The 23,442-nt window shown below is 50.0% G+C and overlaps 1 protein-coding gene across 3 annotated transcripts in view; it reads left to right on the top strand.

The window, feature by feature from the left end:
- The window catches only part of NOC3L (NOC3 like DNA replication regulator), a 91,930-nt gene that overhangs the window by 40,627 nt on the left and 27,861 nt on the right, over positions 1–23,442 (top strand). For all 3 annotated transcript variants that reach the window (XM_040435660.1, XM_040435661.1, XM_040435662.1), the window contains exons 8-11: positions 11,860–11,953; positions 13,392–13,567; positions 21,861–21,989; positions 23,238–23,369. In XM_040435660.1, the coding sequence (XP_040291594.1) occupies positions 11,860–11,953; positions 13,392–13,567; positions 21,861–21,989; positions 23,238–23,369 (531 nt within the window). The remainder of the gene's footprint in view (positions 1–11,859; positions 11,954–13,391; positions 13,568–21,860; positions 21,990–23,237; positions 23,370–23,442) is intronic.

Here is a 23,442-nt window from a genome sequence, read left to right as displayed (position 1 = left end):
TGTCAAAGGCCTTGGCCGCGTCTAAGGAAAGGATAGCTCTATCTCCAACATTATCAGCTGGAAGTTGAATACTGGCAAACACTCTTCTAATATTAATTGACGTTGATTTCTGAGGCATGAAGCCAGTCTGGTCAGAGTGTATGATAGACAGAATCACTTTAGACAGACGCATGGCCAAGACCTTTGCAAGCAACTTAACATCATTGGAGAGTAATGATATCGGTCTATATGAGTCAGGGAGAGAGTGATCCTTGTCCGGCTTAGGAATGACTACTATTACCGCCTCCTGCATAGACGGAGGTAGCACCCCCCTCTCCTTGGAATAATTGAATACCTTCAGAAGTTCCGGGAGCAACACTTCCGCAAAGGACTTTTATATACTTCCGCCGGAAGCCCATCCAAACCCGGAGCCTTGTCATTAGCCATAGCAGCCAGTGCCGCCTTCAATTCTTCTAACTCAATCGGCTCCTCTAACCGCATACTGACTTCCCTGGAAAGCTTAGGAAGATCTAATGTGGCTAAAAAGGCGTCAATCTCTTCATCCGAGCATGTCACCCTGGAAGCATACAGCGAGGAATAAAAATTATTTAGTATATTCAAAATGTTGTCAGTATCACGCCTGAGGACGCCGCCAGCATCTAACAGGCCAGATATACATTGTGACCCTTGTTGCGCTTTCGCGATAACCGAGAGCATATGGCCTACACTCTCGCCTTCAGTAAAAAAATTGCTGCTTGTAAAACAGTCGTTTCCTCTCTGCTACCTCCAAAAGGTGACACCTCAACTCATCCTGCCTAGTCTTTAAGGTATTGCTTGTTAGGATAGAAGGATTTAACACAAAAGCTTCCTCCGCTAGCTTCATGTTATCATGTTTCTGCAGATCAAGTTCTCTAGATTTAGATTTAATCCGACTGACTGTTTTAATAAAGGATCCTCTGAGGAAGGCCTTAATCGCTTCCCAGGCGACTAACGGAGACGCAGTCCCTTCATTTATACAAAAATATTCCCTAAGGGATTGAAGCATATCGGACGGGTCACCCATCAGTTTTAACCAAAAGGCATTTAATCGCCAGTATCTAACCCCCGGCCTGGCTGTCTCAGAAATATCAAGGGTGATGCTAAAGAAGGAATGGTCAGATAGGGTCCTAGAGAGATATTCTGAGTTCTGTACAAACGGAAACATATGAGCATTTACCAGACCCAGATCTATACGCGACAGGGAGCCATAGGTCGAGGAGCAACACGAGTATTTCCTGTCCAGGGGGTGGGTCTCTCCATACATCCATCAGACCTACTTCCCTCAGTATTCTTGCAAACAAGGTTTCACCCGTACTACTACCACTAGGTGTGATCTGGCATCTATCAAGCGAGCTGTCAAGTACATTGTTGAAATCTCCCACTATTAACACTGGAAGTTCAGAAAATTCTGCCATAAACTCCATAAGCTTCCTTAAAGGCACCGAGGAAAATGGTGGGGGTTTATAGATTGTCGCTAACACCATTCTCATCCCTTGGACCACACAATGCATTCCTATAAACCTTCCCTCTTCATCCACACATACCCTGAGGCATTCAAATATGATATTCTTATGAACTAGGATACTAACCCCCCTTGAATGCGAGGAGAAGACGGAATGCACCAAATAACCCAGCCACAGCTTTTGCATAACATGTATAGATTGTTTGGTCATATGCGTTTCTTGCAAGCATATTATTGCCGGCTGATATCTAGATAGGTAACGGAACAGACCGTGTCTCTTTGTAGCATCCGCCATTCCCCTCACATTCCAGCTAAGTATTCTCGTAGCAGGTCCCATAAGAATGCATACATACATAAAAGTACATTTGAGATTCACACCTCCGCCTCCCAGCAGCTGCAAGGAAAAACAACGTTAATCACCAGATTACAGACTCCCATCTCTTCTCCATTTCCGCCGACAAGGTATAAAAGGACTGTACGTTTCAGCATTTTAGAATTGCCATCAATAGCACCTTTGACAGTATTAACCCCCGCTAATCCCTTCCCCCCTCCCTCCCCCCACCCAACTATCCCTTCCCAGGCAATGAACATATGCAGCATAGTTAGATTCGGTAATGAACTCGGGGCCAACATTGTGAACCTGGCCCAACAGCGCCTGAAGCAGCACAGCATCCAGCACGATACCGTACTCAGGCACATTAAGAAGGTGGGGCGCAACCGAGGGCGTATGCTTTACCCACAGAGTGTCTCCAGCAACCGGCTAAAGACAGAAGAAAATGTCCACAACGGTGGGTGGACAGTCCAGGGGACATCAAAACTTCAATCCGGAGCAGGAATGTCCAACAGTCTCAGGTGTCTGTTGATGGAATCCTAAGGCGACGCTCATTTTGATCCAACCACTTGACCGCAGCGTCCGAGTCTTCAAAGAACACAGCAGATCCAAACGCCACCACTCTGAGCCTGGCCGGGAACATCATGGAGTACTGTACTTGCAAATCTCTCAGCCTCTGTTTAATCTCCACAAAACGAGCTCTCTTTTTCTGTACATCCGACGAATAGTCTGGGAACAGAGACACCTGTACCCCATTGATTTTTAAATCGGGATGAGATCTTGCAGCCCTCAGTATAGTGTCTCTGTCTCGATAGTGCAGGATTTTAGCCAGTATTGGACGTGGCGGACGTCCTGGCGGCAAAGGCCTGGTGGGGACCCTATGTGCTCGTTCCACAGCGTAAAGTGCAGAGAGTCCTCTATCACGGAATTTTTCCGCGAGCCATTTTTCAATAAAATCAGTAGCCTCTGGGCCCTCAGATTTCTCAGGAATGCCCACCAGCCTTATATTATTGCGGCGAGAGCGGTTTTGTAGGTCGTCTGTTTTAGCATAGAGCGCCGCTATATCCTTTGACGCAGCCTGGCTCTCTCTCTGTAGGGTAACAGCCCCATCTTCCAGATCTGAGACCCTCCTCTCTACTTCTGAGGTGCGTTCAGCCACCTTATGCAGGTCATGACTGATAATGGATATGTCCGCTTTTAGACTTCCAATATTAATATTCATGTTCTGGAGGGTGGCGTTGCATCACATCACAGCTGCCATCACATCTTTCAAGGTGGGCTCAGGGGCATTGATCACTGGCAGACACTTCCCACTGCTGCACAGGCTGGCACTCGCCCCCCCCCCCCCCCCCCAATGCTGAACTGGGGATTGCTGGTCGTCATTACAGGGGCCATCTTGCTCCCCTAAGCCTTCCTCCACTTGTGCCAGGGTGCCCTCTCCTTCTCCCCATACATGACTGGGGGACTGGTGTGACTTGTGAGCACATTAAGAAGGTGGGGCGCAACCGAGGGCGTATGCTTTACCCACAGAGTGTCTCCAGCAACCGGCTAAAGACAGAAGAAAATGTCCACAACGGTGGGTGGACAGTCCAGGGGACATCAAAACTTCAATCCGGAGCAGGAATGTCCAACAGTCTCAGGTGTCTGTTGATGGAATCCTAAGGCGACGCTCATTTTGATCCAACCACTTGACCGCAGCGTCCGAGTCTTCAAAGAACACAGCAGATCCAAACGCCACCACTCTGAGCCTGGCCGGGAACATCATGGAGTACTGTACTTGCAAATCTCTCAGCCTCTGTTTAATCTCCACAAAACGAGCTCTCTTTCTCGCCCAATTCCTTGGGGGACACAGGAAACCTTGGGTATAGCTCATCTCCATAGGAGGCGTGACACTAAGTGAAAGACTGTTAAGCCCCTCCTCCAGCAGCTATACCCTCAGCCTGGAGCGAGCGACTACCAGTTTTTTGCTTAGTGTCAAGGAGGCAAGACACTCTCTGCACTGCAGAGCTGTCTTTGCTAAAGATTTTATTTTTTCTCTTTTATTATTTTCAACTTTTTTTCCTTTTTTCAACAGGGACAACAGAGTCGCATTAGACCTCTCTGTTTTCCCGGGGTTGAGCTGCGCCAGTGCCGGTTATCCGCACTGCTGCCTCCCCCACAGAAGAAAAGGAGGACCAGGGCAGCCCAGCTCCCCTGCATCCCGCCAGCACAAGGGTCGCCCACCTGCAAGCCCCTCTCCAGCTCCCTGCCACTTCGGTGCCAGTGGCTGAAGGGGCGTCCCTGCTGGATGGACAGAGGGTGAAAACGTCGATGGTGAGGTGGCTGTGCAGCCGTTCTACCCCCTCCCCCCCCCCGTTAAGGCCTGATGCTGCTGTCCCCTCTGCCTGACCTTCATGTCAGTTACAAGTTACAGCTCTCTTAGCTGTGAGTCCTGCGGCTCCTTTGTGTGTGGGGCAAAAGCGGAGCGATGCTCGTGGGGGAGGGTTACAGCGCAGTTTTACCTCAGGTGCGGCGGCCGTGGGCCGCCTTTCGTTATCAGCTGCTGGATAGCAGGCACACGTGTACTGCGGCTGTGTTCAACTGTCGGCTGATATTCTGACAAGCGCACGCTCTTGTCCGGCCACTGGTGTGCGTTCGCCTCCACTTATATGGAAGTGAACGGGGGACATTATTCTGTGGGGTTTCGGCGGCATGTAATATTTTGAATCACGCGCGCGCGCGAGAAGTTTTATCGGTGGGCGGAGCTTCGTTCCGTTCCACTGTACATGTTAGGCTTCAGTCAAGGGGCGGACGTCTTTCTTCCCGCTCCTCACTAGCCCCGCCTCCTCTTCGTGCCTGCCTGCTCTCAGGACAGATTACCTCAGGGCTCTGAGGACCGCTGCTGTTGCCGCTGCTGTTGCCGCTGCTGTGCCGTCTGCTCCCACTGTGACCTGGTAGGACTGTTGACCCCTTCCAGCACTGCAGCCCTCTGGCCTGGACGTTTTTGTATATTACTTCCAGCCAACATGTCTGACCCCTCAGTGCCTGCTGGTCCTTGGTATCATACCTGCACCGCATGTAAGGCACCCCTTCCTCAAGGGCAGCCTGACCCGCATTGCTCGGCTTGCAAAGCCCCATTACAGGGTCCGCCATCTGCTGTGTCACCCCCTGGCCTCTTGGATCCCCCTGACTGGGCTAGATCCCTTTCCCAGGCTGTGGTCAGTCTCACTAATGTTGTGGGCCGCCTTGCAGATACATTGCCCTTACCGCAGCTGGATAATTCCCCTGCTGGGCCCTCCGGGTCCGCTACCTTAGCTGACCCGTCTGAGTCTCTCTCTCCAGGCGACACCTCCAGAGTCCGTCAACTCCAGAAGCGGTCCAGGGCGGAGCACCTATCATCCTCGGATGCTTCGGTATCACCCCCAAGGGTGCGCCCTCAGTCGGGTCCTTCCTCATTACAGGATATGCCCTCTGAAGGGGAACTAGCCGATTCTGATTGGGATATGGACTCGGCCTTGCCTTCAAAGCTGGCTTCTGCTGTGGGCCATCTTATTAACAATATCCGTGATACCTTTAAGATTCACGATGACCCTCCTAATTCTGAAAAGGCCAGTGTTTCCTTTTTTCGCCAAAAACAGGCGTCTGCGGTTTTTCCCCTCCACGCTGACTTCTCGTCGGTGGTTTCTAAGGCCTGGGCCCGTCCTGATGCCCGTTTTACCCCGCCTAAGAAGTTGGATATCTGTTATCCATTCCCGGCGGATTGCATTACAAACTGGGCGTCACCACCTAAAGTCGACCCCCCTGTGGCCCGTTTGTCCAAAAGCACGGCTATTCCCGTTGCAGATGGTTCTTCCTTACAATCCACGGAAGATCGCCGGATAGAGGCCATTACAAAGGGTATCTTTGCAGCCTCCGGTTCCGCCCTCAGGCCGGTCTTTGCCTCCGCTTGGGCTGGAAAAGCGGTTTCAGAATGGGCGTCTCAGCTGGATCAGGAGCTTGAATCCGACGTCCCTATTCAGGACCTCCGCGCTCTGGCCCAACTTATCGTTCAAGCCGGAAAATTTGTCTGTGAGGCATCCCTGGATGCGGGGGCTCTTATAGCCCGTTCATCTGCCCTGGCCGTTTCGGCTAGAAGGGAGCTTTGGTTAAAGGTTTGGACGGCGGACGCCACGTCAAAGCGGTCTCTTACTGGCCTTCCCTTCACTGGTTCTCGATTGTTCGGGGCCCGCTTGGATGAAATCATCTCTGAAGCCACGGGAGGGAAGAGTACACATCTTCCCCAATCAAGGACTAGGAGCACCACTCGAGGCCGTCCCACCTTTTCTCGCTTCAGGTCTTCCCGCAGAGCTCCCACACCTCGCACCACTTCAGGTCCATCCTCTAACCCTGTCCAAGACAGACGTAAGAAGCCTTTTTTTCGGACCCAGCCCTCCTGGCGCAAGTCACAGCCTGCTCGTCCTCCCGCGACCAAGCAGAACCCTACCTGAAGGTGCGCCCCCACCCACCCGGGTGGGGGGACGTCTCCTCCTGTTCAGGGACTTCTGGCAGACGCACGTCTCCGACGCCTGGGCTCTCGAGGTGGTGTCTTCCGGGTACAAACTCGAGTTTGCGTCCCTCCCCCCAGTTCGGTTCTTTCGCTCCCGGGTTCCTCGAGATCCCCAAAGGGCGGCCGATTTCTTTACTGCCACTCGTACCCTTCTGGACAAGGGGGTCATCACTCCGGTTCCTATGGAGGAAAGATTCAAAGGGTTCTATTCGAACCTTTTTGTGGTCCCCAAAAAGGAAGGCTCGGTTCGTCCCATTCTGGATTTAAAACGGTTAAACCGTTTCCTTCGTCTTCAGCGGTTCCGGATGGAGTCTCTCAGGTCAGTGGTGGCCTCTCTGGAAAAAGGGGAGTTCCTGGCCTCTATCGACATCCAGGACGCCTACCTTCATATTCCAATCGCTCGGTGTCATCAGTGCTTTCTGCGCTTTGCAGTGGGGTCCGACCACTACCAGTTCGTTGCCCTCCCCTTCGGGCTGGCGACAGCCCCTCGCGTTTTCACAAAGGTCCTAGCCCCTGTCCTCGCCTTACTTCGTTCCAGGGGAGTTTTTCTTCTTCCATATTTGGACGATCTCCTTATCAAGGCACCCTCTCTGTCACTGACATCTGCCAGTGTGGACCTCTCGCTACAAACCTTACGCCGGTTCGGTTGGATTATCAATCTTCCCAAATCCGCTCTTGTTCCATCCAGGCAACTGATCTTTCTAGGGATGCTGCTGGATACAGATGCAGCGGAGGTTCGGCTTCCGTCAGAGAAGCGCCAGCTCCTTCATTGGTCGGTTCAGAGCCTTCTGAACCACCGCCGTCCTTCCTTCCGGTTCAGCATGCGGGTCTTGGGACAGATGGTATCCTGTTTCGAAGCAATCCCCTACGCGCAGTATCACTCCCGCACCTTTCAGACTGCCATTCTGTCCGCATGGGACAAGTCCCAGGAAAGTCTGGATCAGCACTTTCCCCTTCCCCCCCAGGTTCGCTCCTCTCTACTCTGGTGGTTACGGACCCCTCTCCAAGGGAAGTCCTTCCTACCGATAACTTGGTTGGTGATTACCACCGATGCCAGTCTGCGGGGTTGGGGGGGGGTGTTTCCTCCTCGGTCCGTACAAGGCACTTGGTCTCCATCGGAGTCCAAACTGCCGATCAACGTTCTGGAGCTGAGGGCGATTCTCCTCTCACTCCGGCATTGGACTTCGCTGCTTCAGGGTCTCCCTGTTCGTGTCCAATCGGACAATGCCACGGCTGTGGCATACATAAATCATCAAGGGGGCACTCGCAGCGCGGCAGCAATGAGGGAGGTGTCTCTAATCCTTTGCTGGGCGGAAGTTCATGTTCCAGCCATTTCGGCCATTTACATCCCGGGGGTGGACAATTGGGCGGCGGATTTCCTCAGCCGGACGACGATCGACCCGGGCGAGTGGTCTCTGCACCCCGACGTCTTCGAGTCTCTTTGCCTCCGTTGGGGTCGTCCGGACGTGGATCTCATGGCCTCCAGATTCAACCACAAGCTCCCCACCTTCATGGCCAGAACCAAGGATCCGGACGCTTACGGCGCGGACGCGCTCGTCCTTCCCTGGACGGAGTTCTCTCTCCTCTACGTTTTTCCGCCCCTGCCTCTTCTTCCACGAGTCCTTCGGAAGATCGCGGCGGAGGGCACGCCTGCGATCCTAATAGCCCCGGATTGGCCTCGTCGTCCTTGGTACGCCGACCTTATGTTGCTCCTGGCAGACGCCCCCTTGCCTCTGCCTCTAAGAGAAGACCTCCTCTCTCAAGGGCCGATCTTCCACCAGCATTTAGGGTCACTACGTTTAGCGGCGTGGCTATTGAGACCGCGGTCCTAACGCGGCGGGGGTTTTCTGCTGACGTGGTCCGTACCATGATTCGTGCGCGTAAACCGGCATCGTCCAGGATTTATTACCGAACCTGGCGGGCCTATTTGAACTTCTGCGAGACCTTAGATGTTCATCCCCTTCGGTTTTCTCTCCCCACGATTTTATCCTTCTTGCAGTCTGGTCTGGACTTGGGTTTGGGTCTCAGTACCCTAAAGGGTCAGATCTCAGCGCTTTCGATCCTTTTTCAGCGACCTCTGGCTTCGCTCGGTCCAGTTAAGACTTTTCTGCAGGGGGTTGCTCACTATGCTCCCCCGTATCGCGCTCCCGTTCCATCTTGGGATCTTAATGTTGTGCTGACGGCTCTCCAATCTTCTCCTTTCGAGCCTTTGCGCAGGGTTTCCCTTCGCTTGTTGTCTTGCAAAGTTTTTTTCCTCGTAGCCATCACGTCTCTTCGGCGTGTGTCTGAATTGGCGGCACTTTCTTGCGTAGAACCCCTCTTAGTTTTTCACCAGGACAAGGTGGTTCTCCGCCCGGTTCCGGATTTCCTTCCGAAGGTGGTGTCCGCTTTTCACCTGAATGAAGATATTATCCTTCCTTCTCTGTGCCCGTCCCCGTCTCATCCTCGGGAACGGGATCTTCACCGTCTGGATGTTGTTAGGGCTCTGAGGATCTACTTGGATGTAACTAGACCCTTTCGGCGCTCGGATTCTCTATTTGTGGTTCCGGAGGGTCCGCGCAGGGGGCTGGCGGCATCTAAAGTGGTTATTGCCCGCTTCATCAAGATGGCTATTGCTGAGGCTTACAGTGCTAAGGGCAGGGAACCGCCCTTTGGTGTTACCGCTCATTCTACCAGAGCGGTCGGGGCTTCCTGGGCTCAGCGAAATAGAGCTTCGGCTGAACAATTGTGTAAGGCGGCCACCTGGTCTTCTTTGCACACTTTCACCAAGTTCTACAAGGTGAACACTTATGCATCGGCGGATGCTGCTTTGGGCCGCCTGGTCTTGCAGGCGGCGGTGCCTTAATGCCTATGGTGCTTTAATTCACTTTGGGTTGTGGTCCCTCCCTATTTGTGGACTGCTTTTGAACGTCCCAAGGTTTCCTGTGTCCCCCAAGGAATTGGGCGAGAAAACGAGATTTTTGTATAACTTACCAGTAAAATCTCTTTCTCGCTCTTCCTTGTGGGACACAGCACCCACCCATTGTTTTGGTTGCCCTGACGGGAGTTTTGACTTGTTGGTGTTAATTTGGTTGATCCTTGCCTTTGTTTTAACTACTTGGGCACATAACTGGTAGTCGCTCGCTCCAGGCTGAGGGTATAGCTGCTGGAGGAGGGGCTTAACAGTCTTTCACTTAGTGTCACGCCTCCTAGGGAGATGAGCTATACCCAAGGTTTCCTGTGTCCCCCAAGGAAGAGCGAGAAAGAGATTTTACTGGTAAGTTATACAAAAATCTCGTTTTTTCTGTACATCCGACGAATAGTCTGGGAACAGAGACACCTGTACCCCATTGATTTTTAAATCGGGATGAGATCTTGCAGCCCTCAGTATAGTGTCTCTGTCTCGATAGTGCAGGATTTTAGCCAGTATTGGACGTGGCGGACGTCCTGGCGGCAAAGGCCTGGTGGGGACCCTATGTGCTCGTTCCACAGCGTAAAGTGCAGAGAGTCCTCTATCACGGAATTTTTCCGCGAGCCATTTTTCAATAAAATCAGTAGCCTCTGGGCCCTCAGATTTCTCAGGAATGCCCACCAGCCTTATATTATTGCGGCGAGAGCGGTTTTGTAGGTCGTCTGTTTTAGCATAGAGCGCCGCTATATCCTTTGACGCAGCCTGGCTCTCTCTCTGTAGGGTAACAGCCCCATCTTCCAGATCTGAGACCCTCCTCTCTACTTCTGAGGTGCGTTCAGCCACCTTATGCAGGTCATGACTGATAATGGATATGTCCGCTTTTAGACTTCCAATATTAATATTCATGTTCTGGAGGGTGGCGTTGCATCACATCACAGCTGCCATCACATCTTTCAAGGTGGGCTCAGGGGCATTGATCACTGGCAGACACTTCCCACTGCTGCACAGGCTGGCACTCGCCCCCCCCCCCCCCCCCCCCCAATGCTGAACTGGGGATTGCTGGTCGTCATTACAGGGGCCATCTTGCTCCCCTAAGCCTTCCTCCACTTGTGCCAGGGTGCCCTCTCCTTCTCCCCATACATGACTGGGGGACTGGTGTGACTTGTGAGCGAAGCGCTCTAGCCGCGCTGCCGCTCCCTGACTCACCGCCGCCCTCAGGTCAGGCCACTCTTCCTCCTCAGCGCCATCTTGGGATCTTGCCTCTCTGTCCTGCCGGCTCGGCGTTTTGCCTCTCTTTGCAGGCATAATGATTTTCCTCAGCACCGGACCGCTTGCTGGCTATGTCCCCCGCTCCTACGGCTGTTTTTAAGGAATATCTCCACCGTTGTAGGTATTTTAGTCAGGATTCTTGCCGGAGCTAGTGCGGCGTGCGTCCTACTCCATGCGCCGCTAGGCTCCGCCCCCCCCCCCCCCCCTGATGCCATGTTTCAGTTAGGCCATAGATGCATTACATAGAACTGATACATATACCATTCTTCTGCATATAGGGGTCAACTGCCTGATATAAGTAAGGTATGTATGCCGAATTTTTTAGACGTGTATATTAGAATATTGTATGATTTCCTATTATATAAACCAAAAAATTAAAAATATATAAAAAAAAAAAAGCTGCTCCTTTAATTTTAATGAAATGGGTCCATTCAACTACTTTTCAGCATCCAGTGGAAGGAAGTTGTCTAAGGGTCCATTCACACGTCCGCAAGTGTTTTGTGCAAATTAAATGCAAATTACGGACAACGGCTGCGGAGAAAAATAGGACATGCTCTTTTTTGCAGGTCCGCGGAACGGAACTATGGATGTGGACAGCACTCTGTGTGCTATCCCCACCTTTTGTGGCCCCATTGAAATGAATGGGTCTGCACCCGTTCCGCAAATTTGCAGAACGGATGCGTACCCATTCATACGGACGTGTGAATGAACCCTAGAGCAAAGAGTGAGCAAAATAATCTGAAATTCAGGAACAATTCAGTCCTTGTTGTAAGATATATACAATAAACATAGAAGATGTGCACATATTCAGATAAAAGAAATGACTCCCAGATGTTGGGCGTCAGCAGTTCTGTACACTCTCTCGATGAGAAGCTTACTGGACCTAGTCCAGCTTTGTACTGAGCGGACATATCACCACATGGTTATCTCATTGAATCACATATCGCAAGAGTCGGACATGGTTGAGATTTCAGTCTGACATTGTGAGGTTGGGTTGTGCTGGTGTGGTCTGTTATCACGGCACCGCGTTAAAACGTCTTTCCCGGCCACGTAGATCAGAGTTGAAGATGAAGGATTGTTATTGGCATTGAGCACTTTTCTACCGTATCTCTCCCCAAATTACAGTACTGTCGAGGGAGCATAAAATGTCCAAACTGTCTTGACTTTTGCCAGGTTTGAAGATAGTCTTACAGGATCATTTTGGATTCACTCTTTGATCTCCACAGTCAGCAGGGGTCTCCTTTAATGGAGGTCTGATGAACTTCACGGCTTCTCGTAGAGGTCTTTACTGTATGGATACCAATGGCTAATTAGCAATTAACGTTTTTCTTTTTCACAACTTTCATTTGAATGTTCTTAAACAGGTCAAGAAAGACACTCAGAAACTCCGAGAATTTGAAGAAGGTCTCGTCAGTCAGTACAAGTTTTATCTGGAAAACCTGGAGCAAACAATAAAAGGTAATGTAATCTGTATATACATCTTTTTATTAGCGTATGTTTTAGGCTCTGCTCACTTCTTATTTAAGGTATACACAGAGAGTGTACGTGTTCATCCCATTGTATGCCATATAGTCACATAATTTGCCCATTGACTTTTATTGTATGATAATAAATAAAAAAAATGCTTGGTAGTGTCTTCCACTCTTAGTGTTGTGTCATCCATTTGGCTATAGGCGTGTTGATAAGGGCATTCCTGATTGAATAACCCCTTAAGGGTCCGTTCACACGTCAGTAGTGCATTGCGCATCCGCAATACACCCGTCCGGTACCCCCACAGAAATGCCTATTCTTGTCCGCAATTGCGGACAAGAACAGGACATGCTCTATTTTTTTTTCCAGAGCTGCGGACCGGAAGATTGGGGCCGCGCTCCGGAAATGCGGATGGTGTGCTCTCCGCATCCATTCAGTCCCCATAGAAAATGAATGGGTCAGCACAATTGCGGAACGGGTGCGGACAACACTTGCGGACGTGTGAATGGAGCCTAAAGGGGTTGGCGTGTTTCCTATATTGATGACCTATCCCCCAGGAGGAGCTGTGCAGATTCATGTATAGTTTTGTGGGAAAAGACTCGGTAGAACTTGTAATTTATTCATTCAAACCTCTGCTCTTTGTATGTATCAGGCAGCAGAGGTTTAAAGGTGGAAATTTCAACTTTTACTGACTCTTTTCCCATGTCAGTCTGCTCAGCTCCTCCTGCTCTATGACATGCTGCCTGTAGATTGCACTTTATTTTGTGGCGGCTGGTTGCCTTTAAATGGGTTTTCCAGCAAGTTGTTTGTTTGTTTTTTTTTGTTTTTTTTTATGCGGGAGTTTAAGAGGGTTCTCAGAGACCTGGAACACCCTTCTGATATTGGCAGGCAGGATGCCGGGTTTAAAAATAAGATCCACCGGCGCTCTTTTCCAGTGCTGATCTTCCTTCTCCTCTTTTGCTGGTCCCCAATAGACCGGAAGTGTCAGGGACATTTATTTTTTATTTTTTATATATATATATATATTTTGTCTGCATTTTATAATAAAAGGGGTTTCTGGTCTCGGGGAACATTAAGTGACGCTGTTAGGTCTTGTATGATACACTGATGTTGGCAAAGGATAGAGAAGAAAATGCTGAGTGTGTATGGTTTTCTATGATTTCTTTCAGTATTTTCATATAAAAGAATGTTTAGATGTTGAGAGGAGTTGTAGAGCAGAAGCCAGGAGAGCTGTCAGCAGTGGGAGTGCGCAGCCGTCACATTGGTGTCTACACAGTTGTTTTGTTACTCGATTGGTCGTCGGAGGGGAACGCTTAGAAAGCTCATGAGCCCCCACTGTTGCCACCCTGATTATATAATTTCCATAGCTTTTTTTTCTCTTGACACCTGCTCTGATCCCTGACTGAAGAAATTTTGTATCTCTCAGATTGGAAGCAAATGAAAACCAAGAGGAACGAAGTGGTGTCATTGAAGGCATACCGAGGCCTGGCGGAGGTGGCGGTGATGTGCCTGTGTGAGCTCATGCTCGCTCTCTCCCACTTCAACTTCCACAACAACATCATCGTCCTCATCGTACCACTTATTGACGACAAGTACAAAAAGGTCAGCAGTTTTCACACCCAGTGCTTTTCTTAGTGTTTCTTTCAGTAAATTTAGTGGATATTAAAAGGTTTATCCCATGAAAATGTTTTAGCCCTATCCATGAGAATGAGGGGGTCCCTCAAACCCCTCTCAGAATTGAGCAGTAACACTAATAGTTTATAAGGCTGAAAAAAGACATTTGTCCATCCAGTTCGTCCTGTCATCCTGCAAGTTGATCCGAGGAAGGCAAAAAAAAAACTGAAGTAGAAGCCAATTTTCCCCACTTAAGGGGAAAAAAATTCCTTCCCGACTCCAATCAGAATAACTCCCTGGATCAACGACCCCTCTCTAGTAACTAATAGTAACACAGTTTATAATTTCACTTCCTTGGGACTCACGGAGCACTGTACCCACCCTACTTGGTTCTCTGTATTGCCTCGGGGGCTACCAGCCACCCGACACCCCTCCTGCAATCCGTTAGTTATCACCTGTCCTGTGGATGGGTGATAATTTTTGTGGCTTTGCTATTTTAAAGGTTGGTTTATGAAAAGTACATGTTGTGTGGAGTTCATGTGGGAGGGCGGCTCTTTCCCCTGATCAGCCATTGCCGGGGTAAGTTGCTGTAACATCTTCTTGTCAATGGTGTAGAAAATACCTCATAATTAGCTGGCATTGTATAATTTAATATGGTATATATTCTACAATATATTACCTGCGCAGTGGGTGGCTAGGTCGCTTCTACGAAGGGGGTGCAGCCCTAAACCAGGGCAACACTCCTTCATTCTCAGGGTCAGCGTAGGTCCCAGAAGTCCGACCTCCACTGATCATAAAGTGGTGGCATATTTTAGCAATCTGCTATCACTTTTTCTCATCCGTATTATTGGGGGACACAGGCTTGACCGTGGGTATAGCTGCTGCCACTAGGAGGCAACACAAAAGTGTGATCTCCTCACTCCAGCTATACCCTTCCTACAGGGACTAAGCTAAAACAGTTTTAGCTTTGCAGGTCTGCCAACGGGATTACTGGCAGTCCTAGCTGCCTGCACTCCCACCCAAGAGACGGGAGACCAGGGGGTCCCCAAGCCCGCTGCTTCTTCCCGGTCTCCAGAAGAAAAGGAGGACCAGAGGTTCCTAAAACCTCTGCATCCCGCCAGCCTTCGGGTCACCACGGCCTCCCACGATAAGTCCCCTCTGTTCCGGTGTAGCGAGCCTCCCTAAGGGGCAGCACACCGAAGATGGTGACCCAGCTGGAACCAGGAGGCAGAACAATCCAGACGGGTAAGTATTCCTGGCTCCAAACCCCCCTCTGCCCCCCTCCACCTTCTCAGGTTACTTGCTAGGATGGCCCCTTCCTGTGGGGGTCGGGTGAAGGGAAGCCCTCTGTACTTGCCAAGCTGCTTTCTGGGCCCTGCCCGCCCACCTGTTTCTCACGGAGTTCCGCTATTCTCCTCTGCCGCTTGTAAATTGAGGCCCAGACTCCGGACTTCTACTTCTGATCCGCTCGCCGCGGGTACTTCTCACCCTGTCGTCATCTCCGCGGAGATGTCGGCCGGGGCTCCTTGTGGCAGCACCACTGTGGGGGAGAGTCCTGGGGAGTCAGTTGGTGCGCCATCAGGAGGACCTGCTCTCCTTTTACATTATCGCGCTGGTTTCTCTGACTCCGCCCATCTCCTGCTCAGGAGGACCTCTGTGGACCCTGGCACCAGGTTTTCTCCGAACAGGCTGCAGTAAGGGACACAGGCCGTGTAAGCTCTTTCCCCTCCTTCCTACAGGGTCTAGCTTTACCCTCCTTTCACTACAGGTACTCACTATGTCCAAACCCAGATCCCGGGCCCCAAAGTCGCTCAAAATTCCCATCCAGTCAGTTGGACCCTCTCTGCTCCACCATCAAGTGGCTCTGACCCAGGGTAATATTAGTGATTCCGTACTTGGACGATATCCTGATCAAGGATCTGTCATTCCAGGCAACGGCGGACAGCCTGCGCATCGTCCGGGACACCCTGGAACACTTTGGATGGGTTCTGAACCTATCAAAGTCATGTCTTCATCCATCTCGGCAGCTGATGTTTCTGGGCATGCTGTTCAACACCGATCGGGCCAATATTCTTGCTCTGGACAAACTCTCCACTCTCCGTCGTCAGATCCTCTTTGTTTCGGCCTCATCCTCTTCGCATTCGCCATTGCATGAGGGCTCTGGGCCACATGGTCTCTTCCTTCGAAGCAGTGCCCTATGCTGAGTTCCATACCAGGGCTCTTCATCGGTGCATTTTGACCATTTGGGACTGTTCCCCAGCCTCCCTGGATCGGCTCATCCGTCTCCCTGCCCCGACGCGCCGAGACCTTTGGTGGTGGTTGATGTCTCCGATGCTGACGTCGGGCCGATCCTTCCTTCCCCTCCGCTGGATAGTGTTGATGACGGACGCTAGTCTCCGGGGCTGGGGGGGGGGAGTTCTGGACAATCTCTCGGTCCAGGGCTCCTGGTCCCGCAAGGAACGCCAACTTCCGATCAATATTCTGGAATTGCGGGCGATTCGTCTCTCTTTGGTTCATTGGACGGACCGCCACAGGAGGTATTCAGTTCGGTTCAATCCAACAACTCCAAGGCAGTCGCATACTCAAACCAACAGGGTGGCGCCCGGAGCCCCGCACCCATGTCGGAAGCAGCGCTCATCCCCTCCTGGGCGGAAAGCCATGTCCCAGCTCTGTCGGCGGTTCATATCCCTGGCGTCAACAGCTGGATCGCTGATTTTCTCAGCCAAGAGAGACTCGATCCTGACAAATGGGCTCTGCAATCCACAGGCCTTTCTCTAGATTTGCGAATGATGGGGTCGGCCGGATGTGGATCTCATCGGATGTGGATCGCAAGGTAGAGAACTCCGTGGCGAGGTCCAAGGATCCTCTGGCTGGGGCGTCGGACGCCCTTGTGATCCCGTGGACGCAGTTCACGTTTCCTTATGTGTTCCCTCCTCTTCCGCTCATTCCGCGTCTTCTCCGAAAAATCAGGTCAAAAGGTCTGCCAGTCATTCTCGTGGCCACGCAGAGTATGACACGCATCCCTAGTCTACCTCCTCGCCGACTAACCCTGGCGTCTTCCCCTTCGGGAGGCCCTCTTGTAGCGGGGACCGATCTTCCACCCGAATTTAGGGTCTCTACATTTAACAGCATGGCTGCTGAAGCCTCCGTACTAAGGGCTCAGGGTTTCTCGGATGTGGTTGTCCAGACCATGATTCGTGCTAGGAAGCCGCCATCCTCCCGGATCTATCACCGGACCTGGAAGTCTTACTTCAGTTGATGCGAACGCCACCAGTTGTCTCCCATTCGGTTGTCGTTGCCTCGACTCTTCTTTCCTGCAGTCAGGCATGGACTTGGGACTGACTCTCAGTTCCCTCAAAGGGCAAGTTTCAGCCCTTTCCATTCTTTTTAAACGAAACTCTGCTTTGATTTCTGCGGTTTGGACTTTTCTGCAGAGGGTGGCGCACGCTGCCCCCCCCCCCCCCTTACCGTTCTCCGTTGAATCCGTGGGACCTTAATCTGGTGCTCAGCGCTCTCCAGTCCTCTCTGTTTGAGCCTTTGCAGCAGGTGTCCCTTCGATTCCTGTCCTACAAGGTGGCCTTTTTGGTGGCAATAACTTCCATCTGTCGGGTGTCGGATCTAGCGGCTCTTTTCCTGTCGGTCCCCCTTCCTTATCCTCCACCAGGACAAAGTAGTCCTTCGCCCTGTCCAGTCCTTCCTTCCATGACTGCATTCCATTCCAATGATGAGATCATTCTCCCTTCCTTTTGTCCTGCCCCGTCTCATCCTCGTAAGTAGTTGCTCCACACTCTGGAATTTGGTTCGGGCTGTTCGCATCTGTCTGTTTCAGACGTTCTCTTTCCGACGGACGGATTCTCTATTCGTCATTCCAGAGGGGCTGGACGAGGGCTGGCTGCATCCAAAGTTTCCATTTCCCGATGGATTTGTTTGGCCATTGTGGAAGCGTACTGCATCAGTGACAGGGCCCCACCCTTCCAGGTTACTGCTCATTCTGCTCGGGCAGTGGGGGCCTCTTGAGCAGTACATCATGGGGCTTCGGCCCTTCAGGTGTGCAAGGCGGCTACCTGGTCGTCTTTGCACACCTTTTCCAAATTTTACAGAGTGCACACTTTTGCATCTTCTCATGCTTCTCTGGGGCGTAGATTTCTGCAAACTGTGATTCTCTGATTGGCCGCAGGGCTTTTCCGTTTATGGCCCACCCCTGGGACTGCTCTGTGTCTGTGTCCCCCAATGATACGGATGAGAAAACCTAGATTTTTGTACTTACCGTAAAATCTGTTTCTCTTCCGTTCATTGGGGGACAGCAATGCGGCTCTCCAGCTGTTGCAAAACTACAATTCCCAGCATGCAAAGACTGCCTACAGCTATTAGCCTACAGCAGGGCATGGTGGGAATTGTAGTTTTAAAACAGCTGGAGAGCCGTAGGTTGGCCATCCCTGGTATAGCTGAAGGGAGGAGATCACACTTTTGTGCTTAGTGTCGCCTCCTAGTGGCAGCAGCTATACCCACGGTCAAGCCTGTGTCCCCAAATGAACGGAAGAGAAACAGATTTTACGGTAAGTACAAAAATCTAGTTATTAGATGGGAAAACCCTTTGTCCCAGCGCAGTGCTCTGCTATTCCTCACCGGCTTGTTTACTATATTCAGCGCTGACCTGCTTATCTCTGAAGCACATGTTCTCAGACATAACTCACGGCAGAGTAGCTGTCAGACGTGATAGTGGGCGGGAGGAGGGCCCCTGGCTCATGAAAGTGTCTTCCAGCTTTCTTGTGCCATAAATCTCCCACCGTTCCTCCGTTACCTGTAGTTTCTGCTGCTGCCCACAGGAGGGCAGCAGAGTGCCAGCTCTTAGCATTCCATATAGCAGGCAGGATTAGCGTCTGAGAAGAAACATGTGTGACATTGCTCAGGAATGTGGACCATACAGCAGATCCGGAAGCTGAGGGCTGCATACATTGTTGAAAACCAGTGCTCCTCTTCACTTGTGACTCCATCTTAGAGATGCGTCATATGGAGCCATGGGTTTTCTTCCAGCATTTACGGCAAGTGCATGTAGTTTGCACATTAGCCTAATGTTTTTATGTTTTACGTTGCTCTTGGGATATCAGGAAGCACTTTTCTGGAGGAGTAGGAGAAATATGACCGTGTACAGAGAGCAGATCATAAAGACAACTTTTACCTGCACGCTCTGGCCTGTTTTTACCATCAGCTACCGCTATAAGTGTCCCTCGTTCCGCTGTATGTCGCCACGTGGCCTGCCATTCACTGCATTAGGCTGTGTTCACTTCTGCTTTGGAGTCGTTGTTGCATGTTCCGCAGGTTTGGAACCAAAGCGGCTCTATTTTTATTAATTTTTTTCAAACTGACCCCCATTATAAGTCAGTGCGGCCTGTTCACTGGACCCAGCTCTGCATCAGAGTTTCCGTTCAGAAAACCACAACACAGATGTGAACAGAGCCGAAAATATTAAAAGAAGTGACCACTTTCTTCAATTTCCCCCGTGTGCACAGTCACCTAGATATATAATCCTATTAGACGGTCTACGCTGATTTGTTTTGTAGCGATTCCCAGTTCTTTACTTCCAGTCTTACTCACTTGCCAGTACAGGACTCCAGTCATGGAGGCCAAACACACCAGTCAGCGGCCTCCATTGAGTAACTGTGCATGTGCTAGTTTTCCTCGTCTTGCGCAGTGTTATTCAGTGGAGGGCCCTGGTGGATGTACCAGTTCGCATGCCCCTCCGTGAGCGGGACCGTGGCCCTGCCTAGTAATTTCTCTTTGTACATCAAAGTGTATATGGTTAAAGGGTTTCTGTCACCAAAATTAACCCTCTTAAACCGTCTGACATTAGCGATGTTCTAATGTCAGCAGAATCCAACTCTGCTATTTTTATGTTTATTGATGCCCCCCATACTGCGCAATTCTTACTTTTGTAATATGCAAATTAGCCTCGAGGAGCAGGGGGAATGTTGCTCCTGCTCCTAGAGGCTCCGTTGTCCCACCTTATTCCACGCCTTGCAGTTCTTGATTGACAGTCCAGCGTTCGTCTTCTCCTGCCGGTGCTGTGTGCTGGGTAAGTCTTGCGCCTGCGCAGTGCCGTTTAACCAGCACACCGGGCCGGCAGAAGACAAACGCTGTCCTGTCAATCAAGAACAGCAGGGCGTGGAATGAGATGGGAAAACGGAGGCTCTAGGGGCAGGAGCAACGTTCCCCCTGCTCCAAATGGCTAATTTGCATATTACAAAAGTAAGAATTGTGCCGTAAGGGGGCATCAATAAACATAAAAATAGCAGAGTTAGGCCCCTTGCAGTAGAGCGTTTCCCCCACAGCGAGTCCGCATCGCAGCACCCGGCCTGACCTCCCAGCGCTGCCAGGGGGTCACATAGCATTATATTGATTTATGATGCTATGTAACCCTTACAGTTCTGCAATGTATTGGATAAGACTGGCACAATACATTCCATAAATCAATATAATGCTATGTGACCCCTGGCAGCACTGGGAGGTCAGGTTGGGTGCTGCGATGCGGACTCGCTGCGGGAGGAACGCTCGTCTTCAAGGGGCCTTAGATTCTGCTGACATTAGCACATCGCTAATGTCAGACAGTTTAAGAGGGTTAATTCTGGTGACAGAAACCCTTTATTCCAAGATACTTAGTTAATGCTAGCAGCCAAAAGTAATCCCCTCCGTAAAACAGAACTGATATGCATAGTAATATTCCAACACCATCATAATGCCTAAAAATAAAGATTATAAATTAGAGCGAAGAGCTCCGCGCTGTGCTGTTTTTTTGTTTTTCCCCCTGGAAATCTATAAATAAATTGACAAGTAGGCGTTTGCATTCATTGACAGTGCATGTCCCTAGACAGTCTGACCCACTGTAGGTAGCGATGACGGTGTCAGGAAGGGTAGGATCAAGCCTTTTGACAATAGAAAGGGTAGCAGCAGGTCGTCAATTTGTTTAGCGTCAGGGTCTCATGCACGTAGCTGTGTCTGATTTTTGGTTGGCGAAAAACACATACCTACCATGTGTACAGAGCTATTCTCATCCGCAGAAACGGACAAGAATAAGACCTTCATTGCGATTTGCAGATCGGGCAAACGGAGTCATGATAAAAACGGATGTGTGCGTGGCCCCATAATGGATGGGTCAGTGTGCTGTCCATAAAAATTTACACGTTGAAGAAAAACAGTTGTATGAAAGAGCCCTTAAAGGGCTTTCCAGTTTTTGGGGAGCTGGAACGGAGCGCTGGAGCGCAGGTGGCTATGGGCTTTCCCATGAGTACAGCTGCTTTTGGTGCAACTTTAAATAAAAAATCTGGACGACCCCCAAGTATATTTTTGAACATACCTCTATAAGGGTACTTTCACACTAGCGGCAGGCAGTTCAGGCAAACTTTATGCAAACGCATGTTATTTTTTCTGACTGATCAGGCATTTTTCAGACTGATCATGATCCTGATCAGTCTGAAAAATGCCTGATCAGTCAGAAAAATGCATTGCAATACCGGATCCGTTTTTTTCCGGTGTCATCAGGCAAAACGGATCCGGTATTTATTTTTTTCACATTTTTAAAGGTCTGCGCATGCGCAGACTGGAATACCGGATCCGGCAATGCAGCAATTTGAATGCCGCATCCGGTACTCAGGCAAGTGTTCAGTTTTTTGGGCCGGAGATAAAACCACAGCATGCTGCGGTGTTATCTCCGTCCTGAAAAGTCAAAAAGACTGAACTGAAGACATCCTGATGCATCCTGAACTGATTAGGGCTGTTTCACACGAGCGAGTCCATTGCGGAAATCGCGCTCAGTGTGAGTGTGATCCTCCGCTCTGGACTTGCAGGAGCGCACGGCATTATCATGATTTATAATGCTATGTGCCTCTGCTTGACCTTATTTCTTCAGAATCATACTGACAGCTTTATGTTACTATGATTCTGTGGAAAAAAGGGCCATGCAGAGACACACAGCATTATAAATCATGATAATGCCGTGCGCTCCTGCAAGTCCAGAGCGGAGGATCACACTCACACACGGAGCGTGATTCCCGCAATGGACTCGCTCGTGTGAAACAGCCCTTACACTCCATTCAGAATGCATGGGGATAAAACTGATCAGTTCTTTTCCGGTATTGAGCCCCTAGGACCGAACTCTATGCCGGAAAAGAAAACCGCTAGTGTGAAAGTACCCTAACCTTGTAACATTTTGATGTTGTGAATGTCCGTGACCATTGTATGTACGTTAGTCCGGCTATTAGTAACTTGCTGTCTTCCCGTCCTGCAGATTGCCGATATCTGCACAGAAGCTGTAAAGAAACTTTTCCGGCAGGATAAATTGGGCTATTCCTCTTTAGCAGCTGTAAAGATAATCTCTGGATTGGTGAAGAGTAGAAATTACTGTGTCCGCCCTGAGGTAAATGACTCCAGACTCCTGTGATCAGCCTTTCACGTGCATGGTATTGATAAGAACACTTTCCAGCTGTTTCTCGGTTATATCAGCCTCTGGGAAAGCTGGGGGCAACTATGTGGCTTCCAGTAGCACCCACAGGGATTGCCAACCAAGTTCCTGAGTGGTAGACTGGATTACGGAGGATGTATCATGCTTATTGTGGCATTGCGTTGTCAGGACAACCCTATTAAAATCTGTACTGTCAGCGGGGTGACTCGCCTGTCTATAAGATGCACCCCAGGTTTAGACAGTAAATTAGAAATATTCAACTTCTTAAACCTTCCCTGGTAGTTAATGAAGTACACAGCAGACAGATAATATGCACACACAGGACATCTCTGCTACATGTACATCTCTGCTACATGTACATCTCTGCTACATGTACATCTCTGCTACATGTACATCTCTGCTACATGTACATCTCTGCTACATGTACATCTCTGCTACATGTACATCTCTGCTACATGTACATCTCTGCTACATGTACATCTCTGCTACATGTACATCTCTGCTACATGTACATCTCTGCTACATGTACATCTCTGCTACATGTACATCTCTGCTACATGTACATCTCTGCTACATGTACATCTCTGCTACATGTACATCTCTGCTCTCGCACACACTATTATCTTGATTAAAAGATCACGTTTCTGTACACTTCCTGTGATCGGAGTTTTCATCTCCTTTCACTGCATCTTTGGACCTTTCAGCATGGAGATGGCTGTGATCCTCTCCAAGGTCTCGCACCCTCCTACCTGCTCCAGTCACACAGATCGATGTCAGGTATGCAGACGCACACCTCTCTCATTGATCCAGCAGAGCACTGTATGAGAAAGAAGTCAGTGGGGTCTGGCACTTCTGGACCACCCTGACTGCGGACTATAAGACGGAGGCACTTTTTAGAAAGATATTTTTTTTATTGCTAAAAAAGTGTGTCTGATAGTCATCTGACTTTCCCAGAAACCGTTAACTAAAACAATTAATGACTTTAATGTAAAGATCCAATATTTCTGTATATCTTCTATATATTGTGTAGTGTGTGTTCTGCAGATGTCCGTTGTTTGGAGCAGCCATGTTGCTTCTCACCGTTATGTGAGTTGAGACTGTGTGCCAGACAAATATGCTGGATGTGAGCGTGTTATGGCTCTCGGCTGTGTGGTTTCTTCTGTGCCAGACTCTCTTGTCATACGTGATCCTCTCTGACTCCAGGTGCTCAACATTTTGCTCCATCTAAGAATTAAAGAAGTTGATGTGAAAAAAGATGTAGAAGACCTCGCCCCTAAGCAAAAGATTATGACTAACAAAGACAAGAGGAAGAATCTGTCAAGGATGCGAAGAAAGGTAAAAACTGGTGGTGAGAAGTATACGGCCTGTTGAATGTAAAGTAAGCTACTGTAACGCTAAAGAAAGCGGT

The sequence above is a fragment of the Bufo bufo genome, chromosome 6, assembly GCF_905171765.1.
Source record: "Bufo bufo chromosome 6, aBufBuf1.1, whole genome shotgun sequence".
NCBI classification, from domain to species: Eukaryota; Metazoa; Chordata; class Amphibia; order Anura; family Bufonidae; genus Bufo; species Bufo bufo.
The sequence above is the reverse complement of the archived record's forward strand: the minus strand, read 5'-3'. Positions and strand labels throughout refer to the sequence as shown.